Source organism: Callithrix jacchus, chromosome 16, assembly GCF_049354715.1.
Source record: "Callithrix jacchus isolate 240 chromosome 16, calJac240_pri, whole genome shotgun sequence".
Taxonomy (NCBI): Eukaryota; Metazoa; Chordata; class Mammalia; order Primates; family Cebidae; genus Callithrix; species Callithrix jacchus.
Genome location: NC_133517.1, coordinates 7,418,573 through 7,445,329, shown reverse-complemented (window position 1 = coordinate 7,445,329; position 26,757 = coordinate 7,418,573). Strand labels below are relative to the sequence as shown.

Below are 26,757 nucleotides of genomic sequence, written 5' to 3'. Positions count from 1 at the left end.
TAACCCCGCCTCTCTCTTTTGGGTGCTGCCCTGAGCCAGCACTGAGCTGCCATGCACTGAGGGCTCCAACAATAAATAAACCACAGCCAACTTTGCAGAGTTCTCCTCGTGGTGACAGACAGCATGTTGACCAAGAGCAACAATATTGTGGGGTCAGAACCTATTGGGGGGCTCATGAACTCTGCCTGGGTTTCTGCTGGGCTCAATTACACTCTACACTATCTGCACAAAATGCATTCAGACCGCAAGTGGCAAATTCATGAGGGAAGCCACAGCCATCCACAGCGCCCGAGCTTCTCTCTTTCTCTGCCCAGAAGAATCACTGCTTCTGGAGACATTCAGACAAGAGTGAGGCCTCAGCAGGTGGACCAGCAGGCAGCCGGAGCTTCCTATGTGGTTTCCATGACCCACCTGGAGGACAATGTCACATCTGCTAGAACTTTCCCATCTCGATTGCTCTCACCACCCTACTTGCCTTGCACTTGCTGTCATCCCAGTTGCAAGGTGACTCCAGACATACTGCTCAGATCTTTGGGCCTACTGTCTTCATCTGAAATAGTGAGACATTAATGCCTGCTTTTTATTCATTCCCAAGTACTGTTGTGGGAATGAAATGAGACCATGCCTGCACAAAGCTTACTGCACCCCCTATCACATCATATCTACCCCATAAATGGTGCTTCCATCATTGCATTGTTGCTGAGAAACATTATCCTCATCAATATCATCACTATCAGCAACACCATCACCATAAGCAACACCATCACTATCAACAACATCATAACCATCACCAGCATCCTCACCATCACCAACACCATCACCATCCCCAGCATCATCATTATCACCATCACCATCCCCATCCTGAGCATCATTGCCATCACCAACATCATCACCATCCCCAGCATCATCACCATCACCAGCATCATCACCATCCCCAGCCTCATCACCAACACCATTGCCATCCCTAGCATCATCACTGTCACCAGCATCATCACAATCACCAACATCATCATCATCACTAGCATCATCATTATTATTATCATCATAATAATATTGCTGAGTCTAACAATTGTCCTGTAAGGCAGAGAAGTTAGTATCATCTCCATTCTTAAGGTAAAAATTGAACCTTATCAGGCCTATTAGGAAACACTTGATTATTCCAATGCAGCTTACTATGCAGAGTTGCCCTTTCTTATAAATGGAAGCTGCTTCCATGAGCAGAATCATAACAGAAGTGTTTTCAAAAGGCAAACCATGCCAGCTGGGAGCCTGCCTATGGCTCTTGTTTCTCACCATGATATACCATGAGGGACAGACTCAGGGAAAATGCCCAGGAAGATGGCTGGACTCAAGCTTATAATCCCGGCACTTTGGGAGGCTGGGGCAGGCAGATCATGAGATCAAAAAATTGAGACCATCCTGGCCAACATGGTGAAACCCCGTCTCTACAAAAAACTACAAAAATTAGCTGGGTGTGGTGGCGCACACCTGTAATCTCAGCTACTCAGGAGGCTGAGGCAAGAGAATCACTTGAACCCAGGAGGTGGAGGTTACAGTGAGCTGAGACTGTGCCACTGCAGTCCAGCCTGGGCAACAGAGCAAGATTCTGTCAAAAAAAAAAAAAAGAACATGAAGAATAAAGAAAAGAAATACATTTGCAACACATACAAGAAACAGACTGAAATACTGAGGGAAAAAAACCCACCCACCTAGAATTCTATACTCTATAATGGTATGCTTTGAAAGTGAAGAAGAAATGCTTTCTCAAAATTGAGGAAATTTATTGCCAGTAGATCTGCCTTTTGAGAAATGTTAAAAGAAATTCGTCAGAAAAAAGGAAAATGATATAGGTCAGAAATTTAGACTACAAAAAGAAGGGAGGAGCATCAGAGAATAAATAAGTAATGGTAAAATAAAAACTTGTATTTCTCTCTTTTTTTTTTTTTTTTTGAGATGAAGTTTCGCTGTTGTTACCCAGACTGGAGTGCAATGGCACAATCTTGGCTCACCGCAACCTCCGCCTTCTGGGTTCAAGCAATTCTCCTGTCTCAGCCTCCTGAGTAGCTGGTGCGCACCACCACGCCCAGCTAATTTTTGTATTTTTAGTAGAGAAGGGGTTTCACCTTGTTGACCAGGATGATCTTGATCTCTTGACCTTGTGATCCACCCGCCTCGGCCTCCCAAAGTGCTGGGATTATAGGCGTGAGCCACTGCACCTAGCCAAAACTTGTATTTTTCTTATTCTTAATTGATAGTTTGTTAAAAGTAATAAAAGCAATAATGTGGGGCCAGGCACAGTGGCTCATGCCTGTAATCCCAGCACTTGGGGAAGCCAAGGCAGGTGGATCACCTGAGGTCAGGAGTTTCAGACCAGCCTGACCAACATGGAGAAACCCCATCTCTACTAAAAATACAAAATTAGCCAGATGTGGTGTTGAATGCCTGTAATCCCAGCTACTTGGGAAGCTGAGGCAGGAGAATCACTTGAACCCCAGCGACAGAGGTTGCAGTGAGCCAAGATCGCACCATTGCACTCCAACCTGGGCAACAAGAGCAAAACTCCATCTCAAAAAAAAAAAAAAAAGCAATAATGCTCTTCCATTACTCATGCTTACGAAGATATATTATATATGCTTATGTATAAGTGGTGTGAATTACAGTAATGATGCAAGCAATGGGAAGGAAAAATTAGGATTATTTTGTTATTATAAGGTAAATAAACTGCCTGTGAAGTAGTATAGCAGAATTTGAAAGTGAGCTTGGATTAGTTGTAAATGCGTATTGCAAACTCTAGGGCAACCAGTGAAAAAAAAGAAGTAAAATGAATATGCTAAGAAAAGAAAAATAAATCACATAAAATGCTCAATTAAAACCACAGAAGGCAGAAAAAGAAGACAAAAATAGGAACAAAGAACAAAGACAACAAATACAAAAATGGTAATGAATATGGTAGATACTAATCTAACTATATCAATAATCATGTTGAATGTCAGTGGTCTTAAATGCACCAATTAAAAGATTGTGAGAATGATTTTTAAAACATACTTTAAATGTAAAGACACATGTAGATTAAAAGTAAATCGATATCATGCTAATATCAATCAAAGGAAAGCAAGAGTAGCTATGCTAATTGCAGGTAGAACTAGAAAAGTCAGAGCTAGAAAAGTTATCAAGGATAAAGAGGGGTATTACATAATGATTAATAATAGATCAAGTCTCCAAAATGACATAACACTTGTTAAAATGTATGCACCTGACAACAAAGTGTCAAAATACTTAAGGCAAAAACCGACAGAACTGTAAGGAAAAATAGATGAATCCACTATTATGATTTTATATTTCAGTTTCAACAACTGTCTATCAGAAATGGAAAGATATGGCCAGGTGCAGTGGCTCATGTCTGTAATCTCAGTACTTTGTGAAGCCAAGGCAGGGAGAACATGAGGTCAAGAGATTGAGATCATCCTGATCAACATGGTGAAACCCATCTCTACTAAAAATACAAAAATTAGCTGGGCATGATGGTGCACACCTGCAGTCCCAGCTACTCAGGTGGCTGAGGCAGAAGAATCACTCGAACCCAAGAGGCAGAGACTGCAGTGAGCCAAGATCATGCCACTGCACTCCAACCTAGTGACAGAGCGAGACACTGTCTCAAAAAAAAAAAAAAAAAAAAAAAGGAAAGGAAAGGAAAGATATGGAAGGTTAGGACATAGGTGAAAATTAGTAAAGACATAAGTGAATTCAATTCAATGTCATCAACCAACTGGATATAACTGACATCTATAGACTACTTCATCCAAGCACAGAAGAATATACATTCTTCTCAAGCTCACATGGGCCATTTGCCAAGACAGGCCATAAGACATACCTTAACACATTTAAAAGAATAGAAATCATACAACATCTGCTCTCAGACCACAGTGAAATTAAACTAAAAATCGATAATAGAAAGATAGCTGGAAAATCTCAATTTTTTTTTTTTTGAGACAAGGTCTTATTCTGTCACCCAGATTGGACTGTAGTGGTGTGATCTCATCTCACTGCAAACTCTGCCTCCCAGGTTCAAGCAATTCTCTTGCCTCAGCCTCCTGAGTAGGTGGGACTACAGGCACACGCCACCATGCCTGGCTAATTTTTGTATTTTTAGTAGAGATGGGATTTCTACTCTACTCTACTAAATGGGAACATTTAGATGGAACCACATTGGCCAGGCTGGTCTCAAACTCCTGGCCTCAAGTGATCTGCCCGCCTCAGCCTTCCAAAGTGCTAGGACTATAGGCATGAGCCACCATGCCCAGCTGAAAATCTCAAAATATTTGAAGATTACACAAACAGTTCTAAATACTACAGAGAAGAAATATTTCAAAGACGAAATCTCAGGAGAAATTAGAAAATATTTTGAAATGGGCCAGATGTGGTGGCTCTTTCCTGTAATCCTAGCACTTGGGGAGCCCAAGGCAGGCAGATCATTTGAGGTCAGAAGTTTGAGACCAGCCTGGCCAACATGGCAAAGCCCCATCTCTACTAAAAATACAAAAATTAGCCAGGTGTGGTGGCACATGCCTGTAATCTCAGATACTCAGAAGGCTGAGGCAGGAGAATCACTTGAAACTGGAAAGCGGAGGTTACAGTGAGCCAAGATTGCGCCATTGCACGCCAGCCCATGCAACAGAGTGAGACTCTGTATCAAAAAAGGATTAAAAAAAAAAGGAGAAGAAGAAAATAAAACAATAATAATCATTCATGAGACACGGTCTCTCTGTTGCCCAAGCTGGTCTCAAACTCCTGGACTCAAGGCATCCTCCCACCTTGGCCTCCCAAAGGGATGGAATTACAGGCATAAGCCATTACATCAGGCCCTAAACTATTACTAAATAAAAGAAAAAATATTAATAATTAAAGGCTTTATTAAGCAGAAGGCAATGAAATTGAAAGAAGAAAATCAACAAAAATAAAACCTGGTACTTTGAAAAAAAAAGAGATCAATACATTGATAAGCCTCTAGTCAGGCTAAGACAAAAAGAGAAAAGACACTAATTAATATCAGAAATGAAAGAGGGGGCCGGGTGCAGTGGCTCATGCCTGTAATCCAGCACTTAGGGAGGCTGAGGTAGGTGGATCACTTGAGGTTTGGAGTTCGAGACCAGCCTGGCCAACATGGTGAATCCCCATCTCTATTAAAAATACAAAAATTAGCCAGGCATGGTGATGTGTGCCTGTAATCCCAGCTACTCAGGAGGCTGAGACATGAGAATTTCTTGAGCCTGGGAGGCAGAGATTGCAGTGAGTCAGAATCACGCCACTGCACTCCAGCTTGGGTGGCAGAGTGAGACTCCCTCAAGAAAGAAGAAAGAGAGAAAGAGAAAGGGGGGCATTACTATAGATCCCATGGACATTGAAAGGATAATAAAGGAATACTATCGATATCTCTATGCCCACTAATTTGATAACCTAGTGAAAATGGACCAATTCCTTGAAAGACACAATATGACACAGGTCACCCAAGAAGAAATATACAAACTGGAATAGGCCTACATCTATTAACAAAATCAGATCAATACTTAAACTTTCCAACACAGAAAGAACCAATCCCAGATGTGTTCACAGATGATATCTATCAAACATAAAGAATAAATTATATAAATTCTCTACAACCTCTTTCAGATGATAGAAGAGGGAATACTTCCTAACTCATTCTATGAAGCTCGTATTATCTTAATGCCAAGGCAAGAAAAGGACCTTACAAGGAAAAAGAACTAATGACTAGTATCTCTAATGAACATAGATATAAAACCTCAACAAAATTTAGCAAATCAAATCCAACTATGTATAAAAAGAATTATATACCACAACCAAGTGGGATTTATTCCAGGTATGCAAGGCTGGCTCATCATTTGAAAATCAGTTAACATAACCCATCACATCAACCAGCTAAAGAAGAAAATAACATCATAGCAATAGATGCAGAAATAGCACTTGACAAATAGCACCCAATCATGATCAAAACTCCCACTAAACTAGGAATGGGGAGAAATTTCCTCAAACTGAGAAAGAATAACAAAAACAACAAAATCCTACAGCTAATATTATACTTAATGATGAGAAAGTAAAACATTCCCACTGAGATCAGGAACATAGCAAGAATGTCCCCTCTCACCACTGCTTTTTTTTTTTTGGTTGTTCTACCTAGACAACCATGTGGTTTTTCAACCACATACTGGCAGTTTTAGCTAATGCAATAAGCTAAGTAAAGGAAATAAAAGGTATGCTGATTAGAAAGAAAAAAATAAAACTCTTTATTCACAGATAACATGGTTGTCTAGGTAGAACAACCAAAAAAAATGACAAAAACACTTCTGAAATAATAAGCACTTATAATATGGTTGCAGGATACAAGGTTAATGTACAAAATTCAATTACTTTCACATATGCCAGCAATGAACAAGTCAAATTTGAAATTAAAAACACAATAATAGCCAGGCATGATAGTTTACACCTGTAATCTCAGCACTTTGGCTGATTGAGGTGTGGGAATCGCTTGAACCCAGCAGTTCAAGACTGGTTTGAGCAACATGGCAAAACCCCATCTCTCCAAAAACATAAAAAATTAGACACATCTGGTGGCATGCACCTGCAGTCCCAGCTACTTGGAGGCTGAGGTAAGGAGGATCACTTGAGCTTGGGAGAGTGAAGCTGCAGAGCCATGACTGCACCACATAGATTTAATAAAATCTCAATGAAAATCTTAACAAGTTACTTTGTCAATATTGACAAACTGATTCTATAGTTTATACTGAGAGTCAAAAGAACCAGAATAGCCAATACAATATTGATGAGAAAAACCTTGGGGGACTGAGATTACCAGACTCTGAATCTTATTATAATCATTTGGTAATCAAGACGGTGTGGTAGTGGCAAAAGAATAGACAAATAGATTAAAGGAACAGAAAGCAAGCTGAGAAATAGATCCACCTATATTTAGTCAATTGATCTTTCACAAAGAAGCAAAGTCTAGACAATGTAGCAAATTGGTCTTTTTGACAAATGGTGCTCAAGACAATTGGATATCCACCTGCAAAAGAAAAGTGAATAGACATAGATCTTATTCATTTTATAAGAATTAACTCAAAATGCATGACGGACCTAAATCTAAAAGCCAGAAGTATAAGACTCCTAGAATATAACATAGGGGAAAATGTAGATGACTTTAGGTTTGGTGATTACCTTTTAAATAGAACACTAAAGGCATGATCCATGAAAGAAGAATGGATACAATTAGAAACAACTACTTTGTGAAAGACACTATCAAGAGAATTAAAAAACAAGCCAAGACTGGGAGAAAATATTTGCCAAAGACTATATCTGCTAAAGAACTGTTATTGAAAATATACAAAAAAGTTAAAATTCAACAGTAGGAAAATTACCCCATTTAAAATTAAAAAACCTTAACAGATGTCTCATCAAAGAAGATATGCAGATGGCAGACCAGTATATATGAAAGAGGCTCCATATCATATATCATGAAGAAAATGCAAATTTAAACAACAATGAGACATCACTACATGTGAATTAGAATGACCCAAATCAAAACACTGACAGCACCAAATGCTGGTGAGGATGTGGAGCAACAGGAATTCTCATTCACTGCTGGTGGGGATGCAAAATGTTGCAGCCACTTTGGAAGACAGTTTGGTAGTTTCTTACGAAGTTAAATATACTCATACCATGTGATCCAGCAACTGTGTTCCTTGGTATTTACCCAGAGGAGTTGAAAACTTATGTTCACACAAAACTTGCATACAGATATTTTTAGCAGCCTTTGCCAAAAGTTGAAAGCAACCAACATGTCCTTCAATAGTGAATGAATAAATAAACTGTGGTTCATCCAGCCAATGGAATATTACGAGCACTAAAAGGAAATCGGTATCAAACCATGAAAAGACATGGAGAAAAAAATGCATATTACAAAGTGAAACAATCCAATCTGTAAAAGTCTGCATCCTGTATGAATCCAATTATATGAAATTCTGGAAAAGGCAAAACCATAGGGACAGTAAAAAGATCAGTGGTTAGCAGTGGTTAAGGAAGAGGGAAGGATGAATAGGTGGAACACAGAAGATTTGGTGCCACTGAAACTACTATGTGATACTATAATGGTGGATAAATGTCATTATACATATGTTAAAACCAGTGGAATACATAACACTAAGAGTGAACCCTAATGTAAACTATGGACTCTGGGTGATAAGGGTATGTTAATATAGGTTCATCAATTGTAATAGTCAAAGGTATTTTTCTATTGAGGATGTTGATAATGGGGAGGCTAAGCATGTGTGGGGATAGGGTACGTGGGAAATCTCTGTACCTTCACTCAGTTTTGCTGTGATCCTAAAACTGTTCTAAAAACTGAGGTCTGGGACCAGCGCAGTGGCTCAAGCCTGTAATCCAAGCACTTTGGGAGGCCAAGGCGGGTGGATCATGAGGTCTTGACCATCCTAGTCAACATGGTGAAAACCCGTCTCTACTAAAAATACAAAAAATTAGCTGGGCATGGTGGCGTGTGCCTGTAATCCCAGCTACTCAGGAGGCTGAGGCAGGAGAATTGCCTGAACCCAGGAGGCGGAGGTTGCGGTGAGCCGAGATCGCGCCATTGCACTCCAGCCTGGGTAACAAGAGCGAAACTCTGTCTTAAAAAAAAAAACAAAAACGGAGGTCTATTAGGGGAAAAAAGGCAAAAAAGAAATCACAAAACAAAGTAATACATGCAGTACACACTGTTAATACAGTGTTTCACACACATATCACTACACTTGGTAATGCATACACCTAGCATGTTTCAAAATATTTTCCCAATGAAAATATTACAAGCACACAAACTCAAAGAGCAAGCATGCAAACAGTGCTAAGCACACTTTTTATCCCATAAAAATACACACACATACAACTGGGCATGGTGGCTCACGCCTGTAATGCCAGCACTTTGGGAGGCCAAGGTCTCCCAAAGTGATCACGAGGTCAAGAGATCGAGACCATCCTGGCCAACATGGTGAAACTCCATCTCTAATAAAAATACAAAAATTAGCTGGACATGTTGGTGCATGCCTGTAGTTCCACCTACCAAGGAGGCTGAGGCAGGAGAATTGCTTAAACCTGGGAGGCAGAAGTTGCAGTGAGCCAAGGTCGTGCCAGTGCACTCCAGCTTGGTGAGAGCAAGACTCCGTCTCAAAAAAACAAAAAAAATACACATGCATACACACACACATACCTAGCTTAGCAGTGGTTCAGTATACACACATACACACAAACATACCTAGCTTAGCAGTGGTTCAGTGGTTTCCTATGTATATCCTAATCCTCAAGATGGTATACGCCTAGTCCTGTAAGCAGTGTTCCAACATTTCCCATAACAAAGCAGTACCTGCACCACACTCATCTTCCTTTTAAAAAAGCAGTACATTTAGTAGGTGCTACTAACTTATCCCACATTTCATAAATCCCTTATATCACAATACTCAGGTAACTTATACACTTCTCCTAAATGCAGTTTAAAAATGTCACTAAACAAAATAGTACATGCACTCCACACTGCTAGCACAATGTTTCACGCATAGATCACTACATATAGGAACACACACTATCTTTTTTAAACACAAAGTCCTGCATGCCGGCAGAGTGTGAACTCACCTGTTTCTCATACATATCATTATACTCAGTAACATCAGGCTCTGGAAACAGTGTTTCAATATATATCACAGATAACAGCACATGTACTGAAGGCTGCTAAACAGGATGTTTCAAACACACATAATAATATACTTACCCACCACTCTTAAATATATTATGGCGTATCATTTAACAAAGTGAAATACACACATATAAACACAATGTTTTTGTTTGTTTTGTACATATTCATTGGGTACAAGCGCAGTTTTGCTACATTGCTACATTGCATTGTGGTGAAGTCAGCTCATCCATCACTGGAGTAATACACATTGCACCCACCAAGCAACTTCCCATTACTCAACCCCCTCTCACTCCCACTTTTGAGTCTTCTGTCCATCATTCCACACTGAGCTTAAATGCAGTGTTTCTAACACATACCTAAATACTGGGTAGCATGCTCACCTAACACTATTAAACACACTGTTTCAACATATATCATTAAAAAGGTCAGGGTCAGAGTGAGGCACAAGGTCCAGGTCAGGGCCAGGACAGGTTCAGGATCATGGTGAGGTTGGGTCAGGCTAAGGGTCAGGGTTAGGACAATGTTCAGCGTGATTCAGGGTCATGGGATCTTCATGATGAAAATAAATGAAAGAATTTATATCAGAGTTCATATCAGGATGAAGATCAAGGTCAGAGTCAGGGTCAAAGTTATGAAGAAGGTTATATTCAATATCAGGGTGATTGTTAGGGCAGGGGGTGGTCAAGGTCTAGCTCTAAGAGAATGTGAGGGCACGGGGTAGAAGATGGTCAGGGTGAGGGACACAGAACATTCAGGATAATGGTGAGGGTCAGGCTCAGGGTCACAGTCAGGGCCAGGATAAAGTCTAGCTCTGGGTGAGTGGCCATGTCAGGGCTGGGGCCAGGAGGAGAGTCAGTGTCAGGCTAAGGGCATGAGAAATGTCAGACACCTTGTCATAGTGAGGATCACAGTGTCTATTCATTTCGTAGGGTTGAGTAACAACACTAACAGAATGACTTAAGGCAATAGAAATTATTATCTCATGATTGTGGTGACCAGAAGTCTAAAATCCATGTGTGGGCTAGAATCCAGCCCTCGGGAAGCTCTAGGGGAGGATCCTTCCTTATCTCTGAGGCCTCTGCAGGCTCCTAGAGTGCCTTTCCTTGTGAACATCACTCCAGTCTCTGCCTCTGTCTCCACATGGTCATCTTTCTATGCATCTCCTCAGAGTCAGTCTCCTCCCTCTCTGTATTGTAACATATATAAGTAAACAAATGTACACATTCAATCCACTATGAAGCAGTGTTCCACATATCCCATCTCAAGGTTCTTAATCACTTCCACAAAGACTCAATAATCAAATCACATTCACAGAGATCAAGGGTTAAGACATCGACATACCTTTTTGGGGTCACTAATTAACCCAGTGCAGAGTCAAGGTCAGATACAGTGGAGTCAGAGACAAGGTCAGGTTTCATGGCCAGCCTTAGGGTAGTGTCAAGGTAAAGATGAGGGGTTAGGTCAAGGCCAAGGGCTGGGTGAAATATAGGTTCAGGTTAACAGCCAGATGAAGAGGAGCATGAAGGTCGTGGCCAATGTCATGATGAGGGTCACTGAGAGGTCCCAGGGCCTGGGATGTAGCTGTAGTTCTGACACGGAGGGCTAAAGTAAAGCCCTGACACAGCTGTAGTGTAAAGAGGTACTCTGGAGGCTCAGGTTCGGGGAGCAGGACACAGTTGCAATTTGGGACTCAGAACCAACAGGATACAGAAACAGTGCAGGCTCTGGGAGATGAGGTAGCACACAGTAGTCACTCTGGACGCTGGGAGGGTGGCACATGGCCGTAGCCAAGACTCTGAGTCTAGGGGCAGCAACATCAAGGACCTGGACACATGGGAAGATGCCCCTGTGCTTGGGACCTGGGGGGAATAGAGCAGCACAGCAATGATTCCACTCTCCAAAGAGGTAGAACACCTCAGCAGCTCAGAGTTCGAGGGACTAGTCCAGTTTGAGATAGGTGGGGCACTGTGGATGTTTAGCCTAGAGGTTGATATGACCCAGCTCAGGCAAGCTCCTGATTCCCTGGGATGTAAGGTGCAGCTAAGTCCCAGAAAGCATGGCTATGTGGGTCAGTGGAGGATCCAGCTCCCTAGGGCATGGTTCCATATCAGCTGTGGCACTGGTGGGTGCAACTGCTCCAATGTGCTATAGGCTCAGAGCCCTGGGGCAAGGGGTTGCCTCACCTGCAGTGGCTCTGGAGTGCCAAAGACATGAGGTCCCTAGGGAGAAGGGCATTGCATCTGCCGTGGCACCAGGATTGTGTCTGCTATTGTTTGTAGGATGCCTGAAGTCCCTGGGAGGTGGAGAGTCACTTCAGCTCAGCCATAAGGGAGGATGCACCAGTGCCTCACATGTGAGTGATGAAGTTCCATGGCAGTTTGGCCCTAGGGGATAGAGCTTGGAGCAGCTTGTTTTGGGGATGATGTGCTACTGGGTAGGATGGATTCAGTCTTGGCAAAGCCACAGGATGAAGAGGTGCATACTTCTCACTCCCAGATCACAACACACTCAAGCAGTGGCTGTGGTTCCAAGATGGTGCAGTGCAGTAGCTGCACAGATGATGGGAGATGGCAAAGTATCAGCTCTTTCTCTCGGATAGCTCAACACGTGAACTCTGGGGAGCTCTCTCAGTTGGGCTCAGAGCCTGTGAGGGATGTGGGAACTTCTGGTAATGAAGATTGTGTGTGTCAATCATGGTGATGGGGGTTGCTGGGGTCCTCCTGCTTACCTTTTTCCTGCAGGAAGAAGTCTCTCCTGGTTCCACACTGATCCTGAGTGCACAGGGTGGCAGAGTATTCTTTCCTTTCCTGTGCTGCCATCCCAGGTTTCCATACTTGACAGAATTTCTGCTGCTTTTTTTGTTCTCCTGTGTTCTCCTTTAGTTATTTTGATTGAAATATAGTTGTTACTTCAGTATATTTTATGTTGGAGTCAGGGAAGTGCTAGGAGCTTCCAGTCAGCCATCTTGTGACATCCAATAATTTCCTTTTTTTTCTTTTTTTGAGATGAAGTCTCACTCTGTTGCCCAGGTGGCGTACAGTGGCACAATCTGGACTCACTGCAACCTCCACTTCCTGGGTTCAAGCGATTCTCCTGCCTCAGTCTTGTGAGTAGCTGGGATTACGGGCACATGCTGCCAAGTCTGGCTAATTTTTTTTTTAATTTTTAATATAGACAGAGGTTTCACCACGTTGGTCAGGCTGGTCTTGAACTCCTGAACTCGTGATCCACCCACCTTGGCCTCCCAAAGTGCTGGGATGACAGGCGTGAGCCATCACACCTGACTCCAGGAATTACTTTCTAGTTTTCTTTTTGTGTGATATCTTTGCCTGGCTTTGGTATCAGAATAATGCTGGCCTCATAGAATGAGTTGGGAAGTGTTCCTTCATATTTTATTTTTTGAAAGAGATTGAGAATAAATGGTGTTAATAATAAGCCAGACACAGAAACACAAATACTGCTGATCTCATAAGTGGAATCTAAAAAAGTCAAACTCACAGAAGCAGAGGGGAGAATGATGGTTACCAGGGGCTCAGGGGAGAGGTAATATGATTGGAGAGATGTTGGTCAAATTTCAGTTAGATGGAGAAATAAGTTCAGATAGGATTGGAGATGTTGGTCAAATTTCAGATAGGTGGAGAAATAAGTTCAAGAATCTATTATACAACATGGTGACTATAGTTAATAACAATGTATTGGGTGGGCACACTGGTTCATGCCTGTAATCCTAACATGTTAGGAGGCCAAGGCAATAGGATCACTTGAGACCAGGAGTTTGAGACCAGCCTGGGCAACGTGGTGAAACCCTTCCCTACAAAAACTAAAAAAAAAGTGAAGTGTGTTGGTGTGTGCTTGTGATTTCAGCTACTTGGAAGACTGAGGCAGAGAATCTCTTGAGCCCAGGAGGCTGAAAATGCAGTGAGCCGTGACTGTACCATTGCACTCCAGCCTGAGCAACAGAGTGAGACCCCCTCTCAAACAAAATGTATCATATACTTGGGAATTTCTAAGATTAGATTTTAGTGTTCTCACCACAAAAAAGTTAACTATGTGAGGTAATGCATGCGTTTTAATTAGCTTGATTTAGACATTCCACAATGTATACATTTTTTCAAAACATCATGTTATACACCATAAATATATATAATTTTTGTCAATTAAAAAATGAGTTAAAAAAAAGAAAGTGGGACTTTTGGCAGTGAATAGGTAATGAGGGCAGATCTCTCATGAATAGGGTGAATGCCTTTAAAGAGACCCCAGAGAGATAACTTGCCCCTTCCACCATGTGAGAACATGCTAGAAGGTGCCATCTATGAAGAATCAGCCCTTACCAGACACTGTATCTGCCAGTGCCTTGATCTTGGACTTCTTAGCCTCCAGAACTTTGAGAAATAAATTTATATTCTTTATCAGCTATGCAGTTTTGAGTTATTAGTTGATGGGTTGTTATAGCAACCCAAATGGACTAAGAAAACCAACCAACGCCTAAGATAGGCCTGGTACATAGTAAACTTCAATATTTGTTTGTTGAATGAATGAATGCACATTCCTTGAATACTTTGCATTTTACTCTATTTTCCACTCCTATTTTTCTTTTCTTTTTTGTTTTTTGAGATGGAGTCTTGCTCTGTCACCCAGGCTGAAGTGCAATGGCGTGATCTCAGCTCACTGTAACCTCTGCCTTCCAGGTTCAACCTATTCTCCTGCCTCAGCCTTCCAAGTAGCTGGGATTACAGGCAAGTGCCACCACACCCAGCCAATTCTTTATGTATTTTCAGTAGAAACGAGGTTTCACCATGTTGTCCAGGGTGGTCTCAATCTTCTGACCTTGTATTCCACCCACCTCGGCCTCCCAAAGTGTTGGGATTACAGGTGTGAGCCACCACACCAGCCACCTGGCTGACACTCCCACTTTTCTTATGTATAAAAACTATTTGTACACCTTTGAAAACTGAGATCCATGGTTCTCTAAGTGTGATCAGGACAAAGAGACAGAGATTCACAGAAGTTGAAAACCTCTGTGTTTTAGGCTTATTGGGTTTGTGGCCTTTTGCAAGTTACATAACATGTCTGTGATGTAATTATATGTAATCACAATCGTGCTTCACACAATTGTCATAGAGTTTTTCTGAGATAAATGATGATAATAATTGCTAACCCTTTCTGGGCACTTCCTTTGTATCTGCTGTGTTCTAACCCATCAGATGAGGCCCTATTTTTGTTTCATATAAAGGGATTAACATTGCCTGCATACATAAATGTCATATTATTATTAACATTATTGTAGTCAATGATTAAAGAAAAGGCTGACAAGGCTTTTTCGTCCCACCCTGAGTGGGTGTTTTGTAGGTGACCACTCTGCAAGAGCTTGTTACTCCATGCAATTGCGTCCAATCCAGTTCTTCTCATAGGTGAGCGTGCATCAGAGTCAGTTGGAGGGCTTGTCAAAAAAGATTGCCAGGTCTTGTTTACCAGGTTTCTGATTCAATTGGTCTAGTATGGAGTCCAAGAATTTGCATTTCTGACCATTTTTCAGATGCTGCTGATGCTACCAGCCCCTGACCAAACATTTTTAAAATAATGATTTATTAAAATATAATTCAAATACCATAAAATCACCCATTAAAGTATACCATTCAGTGATTTGTTACAAAATTCAGAGTTGTACAACCATCATCACTTTAGAATAAAGTACACATTTTTCTTTTCAATCTGTTTTTAAAATAGGTATATAAAACTACACAGAAAAGTAGAGATGAAGAAGTCTTCCTCCTCTTATCCAAATCACTTGGTTTCTCCCCACCACTAGGTAGCCACTTTTATTTACTTTTCTATATATCTATTTCTATATAGCATTTCTTCATGCAGATACAAGGAACATGTGGTCTTTCCCTGTTTTCTTGTACTAGAGAGGCAGCACACTATGATCATACTCTGCCATTTTTTTTTCATTTATTACAGCTGGAGATCATTATGGACATATTACCATGGCATATTTAACAGTCTCCTTCAAGTAAACAAATATCTCAATTGTTTCTAGTCTTTTGCTATTGCAAACTATGCTGCAATAAATACCCAATATCATTTTACATGTATTATGGTTTGAATGTGTCTCCTCCAAAATTCAGGTGTTGCCAATGTGCTAGTATTAAGAGGTGGCACCTTTAAGAAGTGATTAGGCCCTGAACGCTCCTCCATCATTAATAAAATTAAGGCCCCTTATAAAAGAGGTTTCATGCAGCATTTGGCTAGCTTGCTCCCTGACCCTTCTGTCTTCCGCCATATAAAGATGCAGCAAGAAGGCCCACATCTGACACCAAATGCTAGTTCCTTGATCTCAGATTTCTCAGCATGAGAAAGTAAATGTCTGTTCTTTGTAAACTACCTAGTCTCAGGTATTCTGTTATAGCAGCACAAAACAGACTAAGACAATATGTGTGTAGGTGTATGTATAGGATTAATTCCCAGAAGTGGGACTGCTAGCTTAAAGAGTAAATATGTTTATAATTTGGAACATATTTCCAAAGTCCCATTGATGAGTTGTATAACTCTGTACTTTTGTTAGCAACATGCCCTTACCCTGACATGTGTTGCCTATGACTTGGATTTTAGCCAATATGATAGGTGTACAGTTTAAATTTGCATTCCTCTCATCACGAGTGAGATAGTACATTCTTCATATGTATAAAGGCCATTTGTGTTCCTTTTTCTGTGAACTGCCCTTGTCCTTTGCCCATTGTCTACTGGGTTTTTGGTTATTTCCCCCAAGGAGTACTCTTGGTTACTCCTCCAGGAGTAATTTATACTTTAGGGGGTTGTTTCTATATGACATCATTATTAACTATTTTTCAATTTTGCTTATTGTGTTTTTCGCCATGCATAAATTAGGGTTTTTATGTAGTTGAATTGATCAATCTTTCCTATTGCGATTAGTGCATTTTGAGTTCATAGTTGAAAAGACTTTCTTCCCTTTCCCCCACTCTAAGATTATAAAGAAATCTGGTCATGTTTTATTCTAATACCTTGACATTTTATTCACGTTCAATCTTGGATTTGTAGCCTAGAGCACTGTCACCTACCAGACCAAAAAAGAATATGGATGAGTATGTTTTAAACATTTCTCCCTATATTAGATCTTTCTTTAAATACAATCTTGCCCCATATGTAAGACAGATGGAAGGAGAGCTGCCCTGAAGGTACAGCAGAGACCCTCTTGTGAGTCACACCCTCCCCATAGACTCCATGGTTCTCCATGGAAATCTTTGGGATGGCTGTAAGCAGAGTGAACACCACAAATATCTGCCGAACAACAACTAGGCCAAAAAGTTTGATGAGAAAAAAGTTAAAAGAAGGACTTTCTGGTTTGTCTTGGTGTTTGCCACTGAGTGTTTGTTGAGGAGGAAATAAGAAAAGCCTGGAGAGGACTCAAGAGTCTCTTTCCGCAGGACTCATCTTTCTTATCAACAGTTCCCTTTTACTGAGTCCATATGTTCAATTGAAAATTCCTCATGATTCTACTATGCTCTGACTGGTGAAGTGGAGAGTGCATGGACCTTGGTATCACATATGAGTTCTAATCCTGAACACTTGGTAGCTGTGCAGCCTCTGGCAATTCATTTGTTTTATAATTAGTAGTTCACCCACAGCAAATAATTGAGTGCTTTGTGTGTGGAAGACATTGTGTTAAATGCTGGAGATATAAAAACAGAGAAGATAGAAATGGTATTACCTTACAGCATGGGGGTGGAGCCGGATGGTAAAAAAATAACTATCATGATTATTTAGATTCTGATTGTCAAAACATCTTCAACAGAGCACGGGGTCCTATGGACATGAAGAGCAGGGAGGTTCAGGCTTGCTAGTTTAGGGAAGCTAGGCTACCAGGTTCAGGTTTGACAGGCCCATTGGAATTGGCATGGCAGAGGGAGGTCAGAGCCTTTTAGGCAAAAGGAAGAGCAAATGCTTATTAGACCCTGCGCTGCAGGAGCTAGGCGCATTTGACCACCGAAAGGAAGGCCAATATAGACAGCATCATCACTGCGGTATCTGTGTGGAGAATGGATCCTATGTGTGTGGTGTGTGAGGGGCAAGAGTGGATTAGGCGACATGGGTTAGGAGCTACTAGCAGTCTGGGCAAAAAAGACACTAGTGGCCAGGGAAACAGTGGTGGCAGTGGAGAGTGTGGACAGATTGGTAAGAGACACAGAAGTGTTCACAGAAACTCCCAGGTTTCTGGGTGAACCATCACCAAGTGGATGTCCCTGCCACTACTGAGCTAGTGAATTCTGAACGGGAGGAAGTCTGGAGAAAACCCCCAACATTTCGGCAGGAGAGCATCTCCGGGTGCAGATGGCAAGCGGGAACCTCACAAGAGGTCTGGCTGCAGGGGTGAAATGGGGACCTCGGCGAGGTCGGGTCCACTTACTGTGCTCAGTAAGACAGCGAGGCCCCGCCGAGGCGGCAACGCAGATCGGGTTTTAGGTGGGGTCCCAGTCGGAGTCCCCGTGTCCAAAATCCTCACTAGATTGGGCGTGCCGTTTATCTTGTTCCAACGGTTGACCGTAATGGCACTAGCAATGGCGTCCTCCCCAGGCGAAGATGTTTTTCTTCCGTGTTTTCAGCCACTGCAGAGTGGACAGCTACCATAAACCAGGTACCTGTGGGCTTGGGTACCAGATTCAAAATGGGATGGTGGCAGAACAGGGACTAGGACGGAGAGAAAACCCGAAGATGGATCAACCAGAAAGCAACGGATTCTCAGAGGCACAAAACGTGCCTCTGAAGCATTAGATTCCCCTCCACCGCTGCGTCCTCAGAAGGCAACTTTCTGAGCATCCTTCCCTCCTCCTCAGGCTGACGCTTTGCACCTTGTTAAATTACCTGGCAGCTTTCTCCATGGGAGATGCCTTCTTCACAGTCCTCGCGTCCCAGTCAGACTCGCGGCTTCCTCCTCCGGCCGTGGTCGCCGCCGCGCGGTCTCAGGCTCACTCCTCCAGCGCCCCTAGGAGCTGCGGCCCCCGCGGAGCCCCTGCGCGCCCAGGCGAACCAGGTAGGAACGCAGGCTCCCGCCTCCTCAGACGCCGGCGCCCCGTACCCTTTCCTCAGCCTCCACAAGTTCTCCAGGGGATGTGATGTCCGACGTGCAGTCTCAGCTCTGGATATTCAGACGTTACTCCTTCCTCCCCGGACGCCAAACATGGGGAAACCACACTCTCTCTGCTCCCGTCACCAGCAGCCACTCCCATTCCTGAAGTTTCCACTGTTGCATGTGTACCCTACTTCAGGTTTCCATTTTTATTTAAGGTCAGTTGTTGCCTGACAACACAGACATTAACTTTATTTGAAAGACAGCACTTCGAAGCGGACCCCGCTCCAGGCGCCAGCCCAGCAGCTTTCCCGAACCCGCCAGGAACCAAACGGCGAGCAACGACCCCTGCCCGGGCAAGAAAGCTCGACCCGCCGCGCCACACCTCTTCCGGGTTCCCCAGCCGGGAGGTCTGGGAAGCCCTGAAGCGCCTGGGGGCCGAGAAACCCCGGCCCCGGCGAAGCCCCGCCCCCCGCCCGAGCACCCGCCAATGGCAGCGCGCGGTGCGGCGCGCCGAGGTGGGACGACGGCGACGCGTTGAGGAGGCGGCGCGCTGAGGCGGCGCGCTGAGGTTTCCCTCCTGGAGATGCCCCGCCGCAGTTGCGCTAGTGGCCCTAAGGTAGGCTTTGGGGCTGTAGCGGGCGCCGCGCCGTTTTAAGTGTCGCGGGGGAGCGGCGGGCCGGTGTTGGGCTGGCCCCGGGCTGCTGGGGTAAGAGGGGGTGGGCATTGGGGTTGAAGGACGAGGTGGTGGCGAGTTCCGTCTGCGCGCGTGTAGCGAGCCCGCGCCGCGGGGTGCAGCCCTCGGGTCCGGCTACGGTCCCGTTGTCCTGGCCGAGCCCTCAGCGGCTGTCCGGGAGGCGAGGGGTGGAGCTATGGGAGACACGGAGCTGGCTGCTGGGACTTGAGGCCGGAGTGAGCAGGAACCTAGGTCAGCCTCGGGGGTACTTGGCGATGCTTTTGTCTCTTTTTCACTCTGGTGTAATGCACCAAACAGCAGGGAATCCTAGCGGCTTTGCCCGTCTCCCCGGATAGCCCACTGTCAACTCTCTCTCTCTCTCTGCCGCACTGGGGGGGACTCTGCGGCTGACTGCCCGGTCCGTGAGCACCGCGCTGCCTCTGGGTCCAGGCGGGGAGCGGGTGGAAGCATTGCGTGAGTGGTGTTTAATTGCACCTGCATCCGAGAGTGCATCCTTTTTTCTTCTGCTAATTGTGCTTCTCCTGGCGTGTGTCCTTTATCTTTTTACAAGTTCCTTATAACTTCCTTGCTTTCAAATACGTTTGCTCATAAACAGTTTTAGAAAAGCAAAGACAGGACCTCCATTCTTGACTCTTCCCTTTACTCGAAAACTTCTTGAGGAAATAGTCCACATATACTGGTTCGACTTTGGAACTACCATGCTTTCTCGCTTCAGATACCATTGATTATCAGACCACACTATCAATTTTGTGACTGGCTTTAGGGAATAAAACATTTCAGGCACCTCTGTTGATTATAAGACGCAGCCTGATTTCAGAAGCATTAATGTGTGAGAAAAACTAGGATTTGTTAAATCCAGTATAAGTCGTTTACTTGGTCATGCAGCATTGGACACATTCATCACCTGCTTTTATTTCTTTTGGAACATCCCTGAAGTTGCTACGCTGATTGTCTTCCTGTCTTGCAACTGCTCATTTTCTTCTCTTTATTGTGTTCGTGCCATGTTCTAATTTTTGACTTTGTGCTTTTTCTCACTTTCCACGTTTGCTCTGGGCAGTGGAAACATACATGGAAATTAACTTTTAGGGCTGTATGGATGACTTTCAGATCTATGTTAGCTCTTTTCCTTGAGCTCAAACTTAGTGCATCACAAAATCATCGTCATTTCACCCTTAGTTGTCCAGGCCCTAACCGTTTCACTTGACTTAGACAACTTAGTATTTTTGGATTGACATTCACCTCTGGTCTCTTCATCCTGTCATATTTCAAGACTCTATCAGTTTTTCTTTTCAGTAGTTGTGTTAGTTGTCTGTTGTGTAATAAGTTGCTGAAAACTGAAGTAGTTCATAACAAATGTTTATTATATCATAGTTTCTGAGATTCAGGAATCTACAACTATGTGGTTGTAGGTCAGGATCTCCCACAAGGCTGCAGTCAAATAAAGAGTCGTTGGAGCTGGTGGATCCAGTTCCAAGCTCACTCACGGATTGTTTCTTGACAGCTCTCTAAGACAGCTCACAGCAGGGTCCTGGCTATTCCAAGAGCGAGCGAGCGAGCGAGCGAGAGAGAGAGAGAGCGCGCCAGCAAGCAACAAGATATTGCCCCCCCCCCGTGTCTTTTATGGCCTAATTTCAGAAGTAATATCCCATCTCCTGTCTATTCATTACATGGACCAATAATCTGGTACACTGAATGAGGAGGGTATCAAGGACCCAGGAGGTGGGGATCACAGGGCCCACCTTGGAGGCTGGCTTCCACAGTAGTTTTGCCCCAGGGATTTTTTTTGTTTGTTTCTGTCTCTCTAGGTCAGTACTTAATGGTTAGAGTGTTGATGTGTGGTGCCAGCTAGCATGCTCCCACTCATCTTCAGAGGTGACTTTCCCTTAGACACCACTTTGATTATATTGTTAGTCCTCTACCTAAATCTCATTTTACTTCTTATTGGCTGCATCCTAATTTATTGCAGTACTTACCCTATGTTTAGTACTTTATATGTATTAACTATGTAATTATTTTAACAATTATGTGAGGTAGATACCTTTAGTCTCATTTTATGGATGAGGAAACTGAGGCTCAGCAGAGAGGTTAGGTAATTTGCCCAAGGTCACACAGCAGTTAAAGGAAAAAGCTAGGATTTATATCCAGGTAGTCTGCTCCAGACCTTGCTTTTGTTCAGGCTTTCAGCCTGTTATTCACAGGTTCCATAATACATCTGTATCTTATTCCTTAATTTTACAGCTTTGTTCATTATTTATCTTTCAGGTAAACTAGACTACTGCTGTCATCTTACTTTGTTGCCCTTTGGTGGTAATTGAAATGTTCATGGTTTGGAATAATGCCAGTTCTCCTATTTCTGCTGATTGAAATCTTAATCATCCATTGAGGCCCACCTCAAGTCCCACCTTCTCCCAAATTATCTGAGCTATATATAAACTTTCTTCTGTAGTCTGTGGAATTTTACGTAAATAACTCTTACTATTTCATGTATTAGGTTTATTTGTGTCTACACTTTTATCCCCGTATAGTCTAGACATTTAAGATTAGGGACTGTGTCTTCTGCCCATATTCCCCAGAGTACCTGTCATATCCCTTGTGCATGCTAGATACCTAAGAAACATCTGATGAATTAATGAAAGGGAAACAGTTTAGAAGATTTGCAAGTATTCCAGATGTGAAGAAACATGAGGATACCTTAGTCTGAAGCCTTCGATATCAGCCTCAGCAATACAGCTGACTGATTTTGCAATTTTGGACAAGCCATGCAGATATTTCAGGACTCTTAAGATGAAAGGTTATTCTGTCGTGGACTAAAGTGGTGGAATTTGGAATAGAATGGAAAGGACTGGGTTGATAGACTACAAATGGAAGGTGAGATTTAGGCAACTGCAATTGAAAGAGGAAGAGGAGGGAACCCATGGTGACTCAAAGTTGAACCTGTGAGAAGTGGGAGAGTTGGTTGCCTGCCTCTTGACTGATGTTAGGATATATAGATATGTGGAATATAAGCCCTAGGGAGATTAGGGCAGTCAGTTGCTCAAAGGCTGGGGATATCTTAGCTCTTTTCTGACTCCCATCTCTTCCATGGGCCTCTCATGTCCTAGCCCCTCACTATCCCTTAACATGCTGTGATTCTTTCTTCCCTTTATGCCTTGTGTTCTTCCTTTCCTTAAGAAGTAGCCAAGGATGACCACATATACTCCTGTTCTTGGCCAGCACCTTGCCTTTTGAGATTTTCTGATCCTCCCCAGCTATTATACTCTCACAGCTCCTTTCACCTCCTTAGACTGAATTCTAGTTTCTCGCTTCTCCCCACCCCACCTTCTTACTCTTTTCCACTGAAAGAAAAACTGTATCTTGGCAAAATTATGAAAGAGAGACTACATCTTCCTTATGACACCTTCTTTCTCTAATCCTTTGGGTCTCCCTCATCACCAAAACTTCTTTTCTTTTCTTGGAGACAGGGTCTCACTCTGTCATCTAAACTGGAGTGCAGTGATGTGAAGTGGCTCACTGGAGCCTCGACCTCTCAGGCTTAAGCGATCCTCCCACCTCAGCCTCCCGAGTAGATGACACCACAGGTGTGCACCATAACACCCGGCTTGTTTTAATTTTTGTGTGGAGATGGAGTTTTGCCATGTTGTCCAGATTAGTCTCGAACTCCTGGCCTCAAGCAGTCCTTCCTGTCTTGGCCTCCCAAAGTGCTGGGATTACAGGCATGAGTCGTGGCACCCGGCCAATTTACTTTATTTCTGGTGCTTCTTGCACTGGGCCAGGCATATGGTGGGTATTGATTAAATACAGTGTACACATGAGATTGAAGAGTACTCACGGCTGCAGGTTAAAAAAGGGTTTTCTTTGTCAAGAAAGGGAAACATTTTGCCTATTTGAAGTAGGAGAGAAGAAGCCAATGGACCTTTTAGTATCCTAGAAGGTTTGGATTTCATTACAGAGCAGGGTTAGTTTTAGAGAATAGGCACATTTCCCCATGAGACTGTAGGGAAGAAGGAGAGCCCAGTAGATGGGAAGTTAGCTGATTTTTACAATGGCTAATTCTTTTTTCCTGAGGAAGATGTGACAGCATGAGCTATGAGGCTGATATGGAGATGTCAAGAGAAGTGTGGGTATGGAACTCACATGTATGTGTGTGATTCTGTGTAGGTTTATAGTAGAAAACTAGGAAGTAAGTATTTAACAGTAGACAAGACATGTAAGAATAACTGGAGGAACTGCTCTCATTTTGGGGCCTTTTTCCAGTGGCCCCATAGGTTGGTGATTGGTAACCCCATGGGTTGGTAGAAGGGTAGGGGTCTTAGTGCTTTAAAGGCCACACTGAAGTAGTAGGCCATAGAGTGCAGAATGGCATGGGAGGCGTCATGATTAGGAGGGAGTGACTCTGATAAAGTGAGTGGGACTTACAAGTCCCAGTGAATTTTCAGATACTTAGAGCCCAGTCAGAAACTCACTTGTGATGCCTATGTGTGGGAAGTGCTTGTATAGTTGATAGACACTTTTATTAATGTGAGGTAATTGAGAACCAGTGGCTAGAATCTTTAGTTTTGGAATTAGGCGTACATGGAAGAAAATCTTGACACATTGCTTCTTAGCTCTGAATAGGGCAAATATTTTTGAGTTGTGGTTTCTTTATAACACGGGGTTAATACCTATATTGCTGGGTTGATGTGAGGATTAAATGATGAGAATGCATGGGATGATATACTGAGCATATAAGCACTCAATAAATGTTGGTGATAATGAAAGCAATTAATTAATGAAACACCATGATAATTAAAGAAATTGTATGAGGACAAAGATAATTGTTCATCTTCTGCTACTTTGTCTCTGGATTTCCCTGAATTGCTGTCTTTCAGCTTGTCGAACAAGAAATAGGAAAAGGGCTTATTTTAAAGTTTTTCGGTGATGGCAGGAAATTCTCATAGTTATCTTGGTAGGAGTACCTCATGGTTTAAGGCCTTCCAGTTTAAGGCCTTGATAATCTCATTGAATCATTTACTGGTGGCCCTACATTTCAGAATTAGACTGCTTAGTATGGACATCTCAGTTGTCTTTTTTGTTTTGTTTTGTTTTGTTTAAGGCCTTCCAGTTTAAGGCCTTGATAATCTCGTTGAATCATTTACTGGTGGCCCTACATCTCAGAATTAGACTACTTAGTATGGACATCTCAGTTGTCTTTTTTGTTTTGTTTTGTTTTGTTGAGACAGTCTTACTCTGTTGCCCAGGCTGGAGTGCGGTGGTACAATCAGGGCTCACACGGTCTTGAGCTCCTGGGCTCAAATGATCCTCCCATTTTGGCCTCCCCCGTAGCTGGGACCATAGGCCGTTCCACTGTGCCTAGCTAATATTTAAATTTCATTTGTAAAGATAGGATCTTGCTATGTTGCCAGGCTGGTCTCCAATTCCTGGCCTCAAGTCATTCTTCCTCCTTGGCCTCCCAAAGTGCTGGGATTACAGCGTGAACCACCGTGCCTGGCCTAGAGGTTGTGTTATTCCTCAAACCAAAGGGAGAGAGACCTTTTATTGAAAACATTCTATATGTCAAGCACTTTGCATAGAGTACCTCACTTGTGTTTTCTTTTTAGTCAAAATAATATATTTTCATAGATAAGGTAAAAGAGTATTAAAAAGTTTCTCGTAAAATCCAGCAATCCCTTGCACATCTCCTTCCATTTATTCTTATTGAGATAATTGTAAATTTGTAGACAGTTGTGAGTAATACAGAGAATAGTTGTTTTATAAACTGATTCTGGAGGCTGGGACTTGCTAGATCAAAGTGTTTACAGATTTCATGTCTGGTGTTGGCCTGCTTCCTTGTTCATAGGCAGCCATCTTCCCACCATGTCTTTGCATGGTGGAAGTAGTAAAGGAGCTCTCCAAGGAGCTATTTTCTTTTATAAGGGCATCCATTCTATAACTTATCACTTACCAAAGGCCTCACCTCCTAATATCACTACCTTAGTGGTTAGGATTTCAACAAATGTATATTAGGAGACACAAACATTGGGCCATAGCAATTCTGTGCAGTTCTATCACATGTGGGTTCTGTAGGTTCATGTATCCACCACCATAGTTAAGACACTCTCCGTTAGCACAAGGATCTCATATAATCACAGTCACTCACTTCCAGTAGCTCCCTTACCTAATTACTGGAAAAAATTTTGTCATTTCAAACGTGTTACATAAATGGAATAATGTAATATGTAACCTTTTGAGTTTTTTTTTAAATACAACATAAAACTGTCACGATTTATCCAAGTTGTTATGCATATCAGTAGTTTCTTTTCTTTTTTTATTTTGAGATGGAGTTTCGCTCTTGTTACCCAGGCTGGAGTGCAATGGCGTGATCTTGGCTCACCGCAACCTCCGCCTCCTGGGTTCAGGCAATTCTCCTGCCTCAGCCTCCTAAGTAGCTGGGATTACAGGCACGCGCCACCATGCCCAGCTATTTTTTTGTATTTTTAGTAGAGACTGTGTTTCACCATGTTGACCAGGATGGTCTCGATCTCTTGACCTCATGATCCATCCACCTCGGCCTCCCAAAGTGCTGGAATTACAGGCTTGAGCCACCGCGCCTGGCCAGTTTCTTTGTTTTAATTGCTGAGTAGTGTTTCATATAGCGGATATACCAGAGCCTGAATTAACATTTATCATTGAAGGACCTCTAAGCTGTTTCCAGGTTTTGGGTATTGCAAATAAAACTGCTACGAACATTTGTGTACAGGTTTTTGTGTGAACATAAGTTTTCATTTCTCTGAGATAAATGCCTAAGTGTGTAATTGCCAGATCCTATGGTAATTTAATATTTAATTTTCTAAGAAACTGATGGACTTTTCCAAAGTGGCTGTATCTGTATAATTTTTTTTTTCACACAGAGTCTCGCATTGTTGCACAGGCATGATCTTGGCTCACTGCAATCTCCTTCTCCTGGGTTCAAGCAATTCTCCTGCCTCAGCCTCCTAAGTAGCTGGGACTACAGGTGTGTGCCACCACGCCCAGCTAACTTTTTTGTATTTTTAGTAGAGACGGGGTTTCGCTATGTTGGCCCGGAAGGTCTTCATCTCCTGACCTCGTGATCCGCCTACCTCAGCCTCCCAAAGTGCTGGGATTATAGGCGTGAGCTTTATCTGTATAATTTTACAGTCCTATTGGGAATGTTATGATTCAGTTTTATAGATAATAAAGTTTACCTTTTTAAAGTGTAAAATCCAGTGG

At 42.8% G+C, this 26,757-nt stretch overlaps 1 protein-coding gene and 1 long non-coding RNA gene across 15 annotated transcripts in view; one reads left to right on the top strand and one right to left on the bottom strand.

Annotated features, from left to right (window-relative positions):
• Positions 1–19,247, bottom strand: part of LOC103788436 (uncharacterized) — a 34,729-nt gene extending 15,482 nt beyond the window's left edge. For 2 of the 3 annotated variants that reach the window (XR_013527829.1, XR_004735196.3), the window contains exons 1-2: positions 18,629–19,247; positions 18,174–18,372 (exon numbers count right to left, since the gene is read on the bottom strand). This is a non-coding gene — a long non-coding RNA (uncharacterized LOC103788436). The remainder of the gene's footprint in view (positions 1–18,173; positions 18,373–18,628) is intronic. The other variant, XR_013527830.1, reaches the window with a different exon arrangement.
• A 125-nt stretch (positions 19,248–19,372) lies between these two features.
• The window catches only part of SPIDR (scaffold protein involved in DNA repair), a 512,165-nt gene continuing 504,780 nt past the window's right edge, over positions 19,373–26,757 (top strand). For 11 of the 12 annotated variants that reach the window (XR_008477199.2, XR_013527828.1, XM_078352483.1 and 8 more), the window contains exon 1: positions 19,373–19,452. Coding sequence is in view for 2 of the 12 variants with exons in the window: in XM_054246695.2 (XP_054102670.1) it covers positions 19,420–19,452 (33 nt within the window). In the remaining 10 variants the exon portion in view is untranslated. Of the gene's footprint in view, positions 19,543–26,757 lie in introns of all 12 variants that reach the window. The other variant, XM_078352484.1, reaches the window with a different exon arrangement.